The sequence below is a fragment of the Daucus carota genome, chromosome 6 (genome assembly GCF_001625215.2).
Source record: "Daucus carota subsp. sativus chromosome 6, DH1 v3.0, whole genome shotgun sequence".
Classification (NCBI taxonomy): domain Eukaryota; kingdom Viridiplantae; phylum Streptophyta; class Magnoliopsida; order Apiales; family Apiaceae; genus Daucus; species Daucus carota.
The window spans coordinates 29,662,277-29,673,699 of record NC_030386.2 but is presented as its reverse complement, the minus strand read 5'-3'; the positions used below and the strand labels follow the sequence as shown (position 1 = coordinate 29,673,699).

The 11,423-nt window shown below is 34.6% G+C and overlaps 2 protein-coding genes across 3 annotated transcripts; both read right to left on the bottom strand.

Moving 5' to 3' along the window:
- Positions 1-78: 78 nt before the first annotated feature.
- On the bottom strand, positions 79-8,664 carry LOC108227557 (probable lipid-A-disaccharide synthase, mitochondrial). The gene is made up of 9 exons (XM_017402771.2): positions 8,537-8,664; positions 8,176-8,411; positions 7,486-7,585; positions 3,972-4,077; positions 3,661-3,884; positions 3,428-3,503; positions 3,006-3,244; positions 1,666-1,892; positions 79-534 (listed from the first exon to the last, which is right to left on the bottom strand). The coding sequence occupies exons 1-9, from the start codon at positions 8,579-8,581 to the stop codon at positions 357-359; spliced, it is 1,431 nt and encodes a 476-aa protein (XP_017258260.1). The 5' UTR covers positions 8,582-8,664; the 3' UTR covers positions 79-356.
- On the bottom strand, positions 4,803-5,569 carry LOC135147007 (uncharacterized). 2 transcript variants are annotated; one of them, XM_064079109.1, is made up of 2 exons: positions 5,318-5,569; positions 4,803-5,199 (listed from the first exon to the last, which is right to left on the bottom strand). In XM_064079109.1, exons 1-2 carry the CDS (start codon positions 5,429-5,431, stop codon positions 4,939-4,941), a joined length of 375 nt encoding a protein of 124 aa, XP_063935179.1. In that variant the 5' UTR covers positions 5,432-5,569; the 3' UTR covers positions 4,803-4,938. The 2 variants fall into 2 exon arrangements, 1 of the variants encoding a protein (XP_063935179.1); XR_010284280.1 differs by having other exon boundaries at positions 5,060-5,199; positions 5,277-5,415.
- Positions 8,665-11,423: the final 2,759 nt, after the last annotated feature.

The following is an 11,423-nucleotide window of genomic DNA, read 5'->3' as shown; positions in this document are numbered from 1 at the left end:
CTTTTTCCCTCCAGATGACGAGCTGTTTAACAAAAACCACCATCATTTTTTGTGTTTTAAGTTGATGAATCAAGGTGATTATGAAAACAAAGATCGCTCTATTGCAGTATTCTATCATTTTTTGTGCTACTGCACTTCAGAGTAGCTAATTATCCAAACGATAAAAATGTTGAAGGTCTTGAAACAACTGTGTTTGTGAAGTACAATTTACATAGCCTTGCAGACCACTAAAGTGCCTTTCAGCAAGACAAAATGCAAAAATGGACCTTCAAGAGAGTTTCTCCTTCAGCCCAACTGTTGTATTGAATCCATTCTGAGCAGCTGCAGTACTTTGAAGTTGATCGATTAGATGCTATTCATACAATTCTCTGAGTGTGTAAAACAGTATGGGCAGCGATAGAACTTGGTGTGTAAGAAAACAGCGGAGATCCTGAGTTAATATATTCAAGGCGTTTCACTGGATGCAATAACTCAATAACCTTTTTAGCAGCAGCAATCTGCTCTTCTCGGCAGGCTTGATTGTTTATGAGGTCCCTGACAAAGGTTTCCATGAGTAATTACTTATTATTAAAAACATATTTTAGTATTGAGTATGTGAGACAAAACACGTTAACAATATATCAGATAGAAAAACTTGCTACAAGTATTTACTACATAACTCATAAGTACATATTGTTTACTATTTCAAGTAGCTAGGGTGATAGAGATGGTCAATCCACGTAAGAGTGGGTTGCCTTCACTTGGATGGAATGTAAAGAGAATAGAATGAAATTTGTATTCTAATTTGGAAATGACTAGAAAAAATGTCTAAAATTTATCATTCCTTCAATCATTCCATTCCAAACTATTTGAACTAGAAATCTACCCAGATGTTTTTGAGAAATGCTCCATTCCACTTATTCATTATTTCCCTACAATCTTCGTCATGAAATATTTAGACTCACTCATATTTAGTCATTATTGTCTCATACATTCTTCTTTCTCCATAAAACTTTTTTACAATTTTTCATTCCATTCTCTCCTCATTTTCACTCCATCCAAGCGAACGCAACCTTAGGTTGTGTTCACTTGGATGAAATAGAATGAATTCTACGGTCATATTTGGGGAAGATTGGGGAAATTGTTTATAAATTTCAATCCTTCTTTCATTCCATTCCAAGCTATTTGAACTAAAGTTATAACCCATATGTTTTAAAAGGAATGCTCCATTTCATCTCTTCATTATTTTCCCGAAAATCCTCCTCATCAGAAAATTTAGGCTCCTTCATGTTCATTCACCATTTCATTCATACAATCTTCTTTCTCCACAAAATTTGTTCGTATTTTTCATTTAAATCCTTTCCCATCCCATTCTCACCAAGTGAACACAACCTCTCCCACCATTTTTCCAATTTTAGTGAGTTGTCACCTCATGTATTAAAGAGAATTATAGTAAAGATAGAGACACCTCACTGAAATATTTGCATCTATTATGAGATACTCTTAAGATGTAAGTTTACTTTCCTCTAGCCTTTCTGGACAGCTTAACACTTCTATTCATCGACTTATAAGTTATAACGAGTTAAGTGCTCATAAGAATCTTAGGATATTTGTTCAAAGGTCTGGTTTTATACTTTTAGAAAGACTTGATAACACGAGCATTATTTATAAGATAACATGTCTTACATGAGCAATGTTGCCAGCTTTGAGGGAGTGCACGCTGTGAAGAGAGCTTCAGGAATTACAGACGAGTCCAGAAGAATATTTGGCAGGGAGATGTGTGTTATTTTAGCTTTATAACGTATGAACAGCTCAGTTAATAGATGCGCTCGATATGCAACTACGCATGGTAACCGTGCAAGCTGCAACTCCAAAGCCACTGTCCCTGACGTACATAATGCTACTCTGCTAGCCTACATGAATAAACATCAATTTGTATGGGAATAATTCTCAGTAAACAAACAACTATAAACAAAGAATTCAATCAAACTTGAAAGATTCATAAAGCATTTTCTATTTTTCAGTATGTCCAGATATAAGACCCAAGTACTTAATTGATCGAGTGAAGATATGCACCAGGTGTCTAAGAAGATGAGAAGAAGGCTGTTAGCCATGTTCAATATTGCATAACCAACAATACATAGCACAAAAATATTATATGCAACCATGTAAACATATAAATCAACATGGATCCCAACGAATCAAAGGAATTCATGAACACAACATAAAATATTCTGTCCACATGCAAATATCCAGGAAATTCAACTTCTTCGGAACAAAGTAACAATTACTAGAGTTGTTTGGCTAACATTTAGATAGGTGAAACTCATTAGGAATGATTACCACCCAACATGGGGTGTTGTTACCTACCCTCCTCTTGGTAAATCACATCTAGCAGGACGTACCATTTCCTACATGTCATGCAAACATTTTTCTTAACTTCCTAGAAATTTCGTAGAGTAAAATACTGAGGAAGCCAAAACCATTTCCTACATGCCATGCAAATATTGTTCTCAACTTCCTAGAAATTTCGTAGAGTAAAATACCAAGGAAGCCAAAACCTACAGTCAACCAAACAAACACTTTCTAACTAGAAACATTTATCCAGCGAGAACCAAATTAGAAGCAAGAATGAACAAAGGAAAATATAGAATAGTTTTTGCAAAGACTAGGCAAATTGCTGACCATTATATATTTGACATTTCTATCGCTGTATGGAAGTTCTTGATTCATACTATATAAATTCGTTGGCAGACAGTTTCTAATGCTCTCCTTGCGGACAAATATTCACACCACTTTCCCTTAAGTCATATAATAATGGTAATCTTTATAATGCAAAACAGCAGATGGGTAAAGTTGTTAAACAGGACTACATTTCATCAAAGTCCTGGGTTAAAATTACTACAGATGCCCCGAACATTATTTTACTTTCAAAAAAGATACTAGAAATGTTGCTCTGCCAATTACGCAAGGCCATGTACGCATTCTTCCTCACGAAACTACATGAATAGATTAAGATGCCTTACAGCAAATGCGTCATACTTGACGCGTGATATTTCCCCTGGAATTAATACAACTGGAATAGACCACTCATCAACAACTTTGCGGATATAGTCTTCCACATTCCTGTTAGGTGCTACATGAATTACTGCGGTCAACTTTGTAAATGAGCTCTTCAGAATTTCCATAGTGCTCGAGAAGACAGAAAGCATCCGGGTAACTTCTTGTAATCTGCTCCCAGGAAGCAGGGTAACAACAGTGGATCCTTTAAACAAAATCAAGAATCAATGAGCTCAGTAGAGTAAAACTTGTTTAAACACCATGAGACATTCTTTTTTTACAAAGACAACTACAGACTGATATGAAAGCTAAGATCTACTCGGACAGTTGCAACTGAAATTTACATGCATCCTTAACAGTGGAGGTCAGTAGAGATCAGCCATGCTACCTGAGGATATTCCATATTCACTTCTAAATTTTTTGGCATTTCCTAGAACCTCCCACTCAGTTGCATCATTCCTTTCCTAAAAAAGATCAGCGAAAAACTTATTTAATAAATAAATTTAATTTTACTGTTAAATAGTTGACATGAGATCATGGAGTGGCAGTTGCTTGCTAGATCATGTATGCCTCTTAAGTTGTTTAGCAAAAACAAATTTAAAAGAATATACGCAGTTTTACCAACTTCAACTCTAAAACATCTTCCAGTGTTGGGTGGCCCACAAAAGTTGCAGGTAATCCATTTACTTTGCAAACTTCCTCCTCAAATGGGAGAATGCACAAAACATGATCAACAAACTCAGCAAGCCCTCTAAGTCTCTTTTCACCACCTTTCCAGGCCCAGAATGATGGTGCTACATAGTGGAACTGTGGAGGGCCAACCAATCCTTGCTGAGCATATCTAACTGCAAAAAGGAGTCAAAAATTTTCATTAAACATACTTTAGTGACAAGTTTGCAGACTCGACCAATCTTTGAAGGCTGAATATGTACCCCGTAATTGCTTTAGAAGACGAAATGAGAACCCCTTCGAATCTATTGTCACTACAACATGAGGTTGAAACAACTCTGCTGCCTTGACTGTATGTTTCAAACAAACCTGCCATTCCAGGTTCAAGTAGAAGATCAGTCCAGATCAGATTCACTGTTATAAAAAAACCTAACCACTTATTAACAAGAATTTTATGGATAACCCTAAAAGGGTATATGGTATATGTCAGGCCACAGCTCCAAAAGCCCAGTATATAGGTGCATAGCCCATTCAAAAAGAATGGCAGCACACCCAAGCCAAACCCTGAATGAGGGGAAGTAGTTACAGGTGGTCCAAGGATGTCTAAGGCAATAGAAGCTAACTTTTAAATTATGAAAATTAGTTATTAGAGAGAGACTAGTTGTAAACACTTTAAATAACGCGATAGTTAATGTACAGATTATATCAAATACATCTATGATCTATGCTCTCAACATTTGGCAATAGCAGGAGGGCTAAGTGTGTGATATACTGATATATGTAATTTTGTCTTCACAAATTGGAATTACTATGCAAGTTCATGTGGATGACATGATCTAAATCCAAGTTTTAAGTTCTAATAAAGCAAAAGGTTACCACAAAATAACAATATAATATGCCAGATCAAAAGGTTCAAGTTTCAATACGCAGGGCATACCCTGGACAACAAAAAAAAAGTTAAAGAAGCGTCTCATGGTTTCCCCTTCCCGGCAAGATCCTCGCAAGGCGCTAGGAAACTATGTGCACTCATATTGAGCCCTGCACCATTCGCACGATTTCAACAGGTTGCATAACCCTCTTCAAAGGATTGATCAGCTTCATTTTGACTTTGGAGCAGCTCCTTTCGGACAACCTCCAACTCTTCAGAAATGGTCTTCTTCGTTGTTTTAACAACACTCATCTCACAACTAAGCCATGCTCAAGCACCCTTCTCCAAATCGATTGAAGCTTTCAAATGCTTTTTTCATCTTTAAGCAAGGCTAAGGACGAGGTAAGATCAGCGCGTTCACGCTCCCATTTGTTCTTCTGCCTCAATAACGAGGCTATTTCCTCAGCAGATTGCTTCTCCTTGAGCTCAATCTCAATAACCCTCCTCTCAGCCGCAGCTCGCGCCTCCTTCGCAGCGGCTAACTCAAGATTAAACTTCTCCGTCCAACGCCTTTCCACATCCTCTTCATAAGAATCGACAATCCGTGCAAAATCAGAAATGAACTACAAAAGCAACAGACAGGAAGATATGTCAAAAAAGGGAAGAATGAACAAGAAGATAACAAGGACAAAATTATCACCCTCCCAAGGCGATGTTTGCTCTTTACAGCAAGTTCCTTACATGAACAGGCAACATAGGCTCCAAAATCCTGAGGCAACTTAAACCCTTCAAACACCTGTAAGGGTTGCCTCTCTCCAACAATCCAACACTCATTTGGGAAACTTCAATTTTCATATTCGGCTTGGAAGAATCTTTGCTAGGAGCCTCAACGACTTCACGAATATTATTGCCTGTTGCAACTGAGCTCTTGACAACCCGGTTTGTCCTAAACTCTGTTCCCCCAACAGATGTCTCCCTTTATTTCTTGCTAAAGTGATGATGGAAATGGCCATCCTCTTTAAGATGGTGTTTGCGTTTCCCTTTTAAACTGGCCTCAGATTCCCTACTTTCATCACTAACTAGGAGCACCTCTTGGATATCCGGGACAGTTAACCTAGATTCGCTTAGAACATTCACCTCGTAGGGGAGAGTGACAGCAATAGCCTGCCTTGCTAACAAAGCCAAAGTTCTTTCAGAAGGCTTCTTCAATCCCTTTAGAAGTGATTCTTGCAGAATATCTCTCACAACTACAATAAGGAAGGAGGACAAGAAACAATAACTTAATCTTGATAACAAGAATTATATTCTGAGACAATTTAGAACTCCTCGAGAACAAAAATCATTCAAAAATCCTTGACCGTGGCTAGGGGTGTAAACAAACCAAACTGTTCGTGAGCTACTCGAGCTCGGCTCGTAAAATAATCGAGCCGAGCTCGAGCTATTTGGATATTTTACCGAGCCGAGCTCGAGCTTCAAATTACTCGACTCGTAAGGTTCGCGAGCCTTATCGAGATTCTACTATTTTTTATTATAAATATATTTTTACAAATATATTTAATATTTTATCTATAATTTATATATTTAATCGAACTGAACACGAGCCAAACCGGTCATATTTCGAGTTTTTGTCAATATTTGGTCACTCGATTCGAGCTTTCGAGCCGAACTCGAGCCTATCGAACTCTTTACGAATCGAGCTTCGAACTTGAAGTTAAAGGCTCGATCGAACTCGAACTCGAGCTCGAGCCCCGAACTTTTTAATCGAGCTCGAGCCGAGCCAAGCCTGGCAGTGTTCGACTCGGCTCGGCTCGATTATACCCCTAACCGTGGCTATAAAACTGTTCAGGCATATCAGGGGTGGTAAAATCAGACCTGGCCCACAATCCAACACAAATTCAACCCGCAAAATAGAAATTCATGTAGAGTTTTTCGGGTTCGAAACGGTTTCAGGTTGACCCAAAATTGACCCGAAAAAATCGAGTTTACAAAGAAAAGCTTGTTAAGAGACTCAGTTTACAAAGAATTAAAGGCACTACATTAGTTGAGGTGACGCTTTGATCAAAACAGTGGTTCTCTATCGCCAAAGACGCTTTTATGATAGCCTCTCCATTCTGACTCTTGGTTCGATGGAAAGAGGGCGATAAACATGTTCATTCGAGTCAAATTCTTCGAGAAAACCGAAACTTCCTCTATAAAAATAATTAGCACTTTGAGAGTTTTGGCCAAAGTCAAATTCCAGAAAGTTCATATCCTATAACTATTGGGCATTTTTTGGTTCCACCAACTTAGGTTTCGTCAGGAAGAATCATCATTATCAATTATTCGAGTACTCATTTAAAGTAAGTAATGATAGAAATATGAAAGGAAAAGAAATACTTACCTCGAAGAAAAGCAGACAACAATATACAGAGAAAGAGATTCAGGATGAATGAAAAATAATCCGGCCCAGAAATAACATAACCCCAAATTAAAGAAGGGATACTAGAAAATCTCAATCTACTCCAAAGCGGCTAACAAAATATATGCAAAACCTTTTTATAATTCAAAAAATAATATGTAGAATGGGTATAATTCAAAGCCCATTACAATTGGAATTCTCCAAACTAGGAGACAAATGTTGGGTCAAAACCCCACAAAACTTAGTACTTAGTAGCCCAACCCATAAAAAATGAAAGGAAGGGCCGCGTATCCAAGCCAACTCCTTGAATAGGTGGGCCCGATGATGTCTTCATATAATAGGCAATACAAGATGGAAAATTAGTTATTGGAGAAATTTTATATCCGATATTGTAAAGAAATAAGGTACTTGTAAACACTTTAAATGTATCTTAGTTCATATATAAGTTACATATAAATATATCTATAAACTCTACTATCAACACAATGGTATATTATCCCCAACTACTTACTCTAAACTTGTGTAGATGTGGCAATAGCTCCCAGATCCCCATTATTGCTATATCCTCCATTGGAAATATAGATTTTAGCCCTTGTTTGGACATCATAACCCTGCGAGACACATAATATCCAGTTACCCGTGATAAAGTACTGAACATTGTTTTGAAATGCATGACTACATGTTGCAATTAATGCAGTATGATGCCATAGAACATCAACAATTGAATAGAAGTAATAAGCTTTCACCAAAACTTCACTTATGCCTGATAGATTTTGTGACAACTAGAAATTTGTTCACCTTTGGCTCTCTTTTCGCCTCGGAGTTAGAGCTAAACCACCAACTTACATGCCCTTAACCTTGTTATGATAAATATTCCCAGTATTTGTTCAGCTATTTGAGGGAATAATTTACTACTTAATTGTAAATGAGTGTAAAAAACAAATCACAATTAGCAACAAATAATAACAGAATTCACATATTAAATAACCCTGCTCTGTAAAAGTATTAGCGTCTTCAACAAGAAACATGGTTTTGGTCATGCTAAAAGCTTAATCCATAAAGATCTTTCTAACAACATTAAAGCAGACCAAGCTAAGACAAATTCTTAAAAATTCATAATACACCAAACATATAATTCGATTCTTTCGGAAAACTACATAATGACAAGCCAAGAAGGTACAGTTAAAAGGTCATAGCTTACCCTCCAACACCAGCAAAGCGTGTCGGGAAAGGGGAGAGGTTTTTCAAAGAAGCCATCAAGCGAGCACCGATAGCGTCTCCAGAAACCTCTCCAGCAACTATAAAGACCCTAAGTTCCCCATCTTTAGAAGCCATATCAACCGCAGAATATGAAAAACATCTATTCAGCTGTCCAAATAAACCAACACTATATACTCTGTTACAAACCCCCACTGTTCTATACATGTTCAAATCTCCCTGAACAAAAAAGAGCACACAAATTCATGTGTTGAGAGTTTAGTTATAACTTGTAAATTAATTGACATTATATAGTGAAGGCTAAAGAGCTTATACTCAAAAGTGTTGATTACAAAAGCGTATACCTGAGTAGTCGCGACGGCGAGCCGGCGCAGAAGATTTCCCGGCATCCCCGACTTATACGGTGTTTGTGTGGGTTTAAATATCGGAGTAATGGTTTCCTATGGCATGTTTGGCAAATATTTTCTTTAAACAAATTTATTTATTTGAGGAAACGATTTAAAAGTTCAGATATGTTAAGAATCATCTAATTAGAGGTGATCACGGTCTGGTTTAAACCGCAAAATCCGCATAAACCAATCCGATATTAATCCGATCCAAACCGAAACCGCAATGAGGTTTACGGTTTCGGTTCGACTAATTTAAAAAACCGTGGTTTATGGGTTGGTTTCGGTTTTATATTAAACCAACCCGTTATAAAACCGAACCGCATGTATATATATAAAATATAAATATTTAATATTATATATATACAAAATATTAGTTTTACATAAATATGTTAATTTTTTAGTTTATACTTGCTAGGTTGTTTAGTTGCTTACCTTATCAATACCAACTAAGTGTCATATCAATTCAGTAATCCACGACTTCGGTTCAACTTTATGCATTTTATTAGACTAAAATTTGTATTTTAATTTAACTATATGAAATTATGTAAATTGAGACAAAATGATCCTCTATTTTCTAGTATTATTCATGAATTCTCATTTCTGATTATAAGCCTTAGTCATAAACCGATCAATCCGCTTAACCGAACCATTAAAAACCGCACCGCTTGGTCCGGGTTAATTGGTTTGTGGGTCGCGGGTTGGTTTCAGATTTTAAAAAACCGCTAATATATGGTTTGGTTCCGGTTCTACCTCCAACCCGAACCAAACCGGACCGCGATCACCCCTACATCTAATATCTAATATAGAAAAATTCATCTAATATAGTATGTTTTTTCAATGAATTTATTTATTTAGAAAAACTTATAAATTTTTTATTAATTATATAATATTAAAAGTTTATAACATAAAAATTGTATGGAGTCAAGTATAAGCTCTCATTATATATTTATATATTTAATAATCAGTTTCTCACTATCTTTGATTTGGATGAGGTAATTAATAAAAAAAGATTTTAATCAATGATGGAAGATATTTTTAATGTAATTTGACTTTTGATTTGTCAAAAATAACTAGTACAAGCACAAATTTTGAATTAAAATGGATACACTTTTCTCCATTTACCTATTTACATGTTTACGTGATTAATATTATATGTTAATTTAGTTTAATTAATACTGTGCTTTTATATTTAGTACTAGCTTAGAACCCGTGCAATGCACGGACGGTTATAATATTTGCTATTTTATCGTATTTATATTAACTTAAACTAATATTATTGTGAGAATAAAATTATGATAAAATAATATGATTAAATAATTTTTTTATTTAACAGATGATAAATTTTTAATAGTTAATTTCGTCAAATGGCTAATTAAAAATTAGGTCGAACATATATATTTTACTTAGAATGTTAAAATACGTTTTTTTTTCATGTTATAATTTATGGAGATCTAAAAATCAGATATAAATTAACCAATCAATCTTTTAATATTTCGTTATTGATAATTAATAATATAGTATGGAACATATTAAGTTAAAAAAGACGCTTAAAACCAGATACCGACCCATCATACTAACCTAAATATTTTGGTTTAATAGATAATAAAAAATATATTATAACATGTTATAAATTAAGGAGGTTCGTGGCTCGAATACCAACCGGCTCACCGAACTCGACTGACCTACCGACTAATTGAACTTTTCATATTTCGAATTTAACAGAATAATAGTATGTTATAGATTTATAATATTACTATGTTTCTCGATATTATTTTAAATGATGGAGTTTTTTCAGTTAGAAAATATAAAAAAAGATAACATATTTTAATTGAAAAGAATAATTGGTATATAGATAGGCCCGTATTTTGGCACAAGTACCGACTGACCGAACTTTTAATATTTCGGCTTTAATAGTATAATAATATAGATATATAATATCTTTTTTATATGAATGTTGCATGTGTTATTTTTGGAAAATCGATTTTTGAGTTTGGATTCTGAAAAAGATAATGTGTTTTAGTTAAAAACAGTAGTTGCTATGTTGTCCAATATTATTTTTAGAAAATTGAGTTCTTTTAGTTAGAACATATAAAAAAAAGATAATAGATTTAGTTAAAAAGATAATTGATTATATAAGTAGGCCCATAATTTGGCCAAGTACTGACCGATCAAACTTTTAATGTTTCGGCTTTAATAATATAGTAAACTAATATTATTGTGAGAATAAAATTATGATATATGTAGCCCGTGTTAATTGTAGAAGATCCATTTTTTTAGTCAGAATATATAAAAAAGATAATGTATGTGGTTAAAAAGATAATTACTATATATTTCGATGTTATTTTAAATAATGGAGTTTTTTTAGTTAGAAAATATAAAAAAATAACATATTTTAGTTAAAAAGAATAATTGGTATATAGATAGCCCCGTATTTCGGCCTAAGCACCGACTGACCAAACTTTCAATGTTTCGGCTTTAATAGTATAATATAGATGCGTATATATTTTTTAAGGTTTGACTTTAGTTTTGGTATAGTCAAATAGGTCCTATATTTGTTTTATGTTTTGATCTTATATATGTTTTATATTTTGATTTGTTTATATTTTGTTTGAAACCACTAATTTTGTTTGAAGCCCGCTAATTGTAAAAGTCCGTATAAAAGCCCGTGTACCGTCCGATCAAATTTTTAATGTTTCGGCTTTAATAGTATAATATTTTTTGAGGTTTGACTTTAGTTTTGGTATAGTCAAATAGGTTTTATATTTGTTTTATCATTTGATCATATATTTGTTTTATGTTTCGATTTGTTTATATTTTGTTTGAATTCCACTAATTTTGTTTG

What these genes read in the sequence shown, in the direction of transcription:
- LOC135147007 (XM_064079109.1), bottom strand. Translation starts at nt 5,431, where the DNA reads ATGAAAATTGAAGTTTCCCAAATGAGTGTTGGATTGTTGGAGAGAGGC. An exon ending in AGCCTATGTTGCCTGTTCAT is followed by an intron (nt 5,200 to 5,317) that starts GTAAGGAACTTG and finishes TTGCTTTTGTAG; the next exon opens with TTCATTTCTGATTTTGCACG.
- LOC108227557 (XM_017402771.2), bottom strand. Translation starts at nt 8,581, where the DNA reads ATGCCGGGAAATCTTCTGCGCCGGCTCGCCGTCGCGACTACTCAG. An exon ending in CACATCTACACAAGTTTAGA is followed by an intron (nt 4,078 to 7,485) that starts GTAAGTAGTTGG and finishes CTGGAATGGCAG; the next exon opens with GTTTGTTTGAAACATACAGT. An exon ending in AAGCTGGCAACATTGCTCAT is followed by an intron (nt 535 to 1,665) that starts GTAAGACATGTT and finishes AACCTTTGTCAG; the next exon opens with GGACCTCATAAACAATCAAG.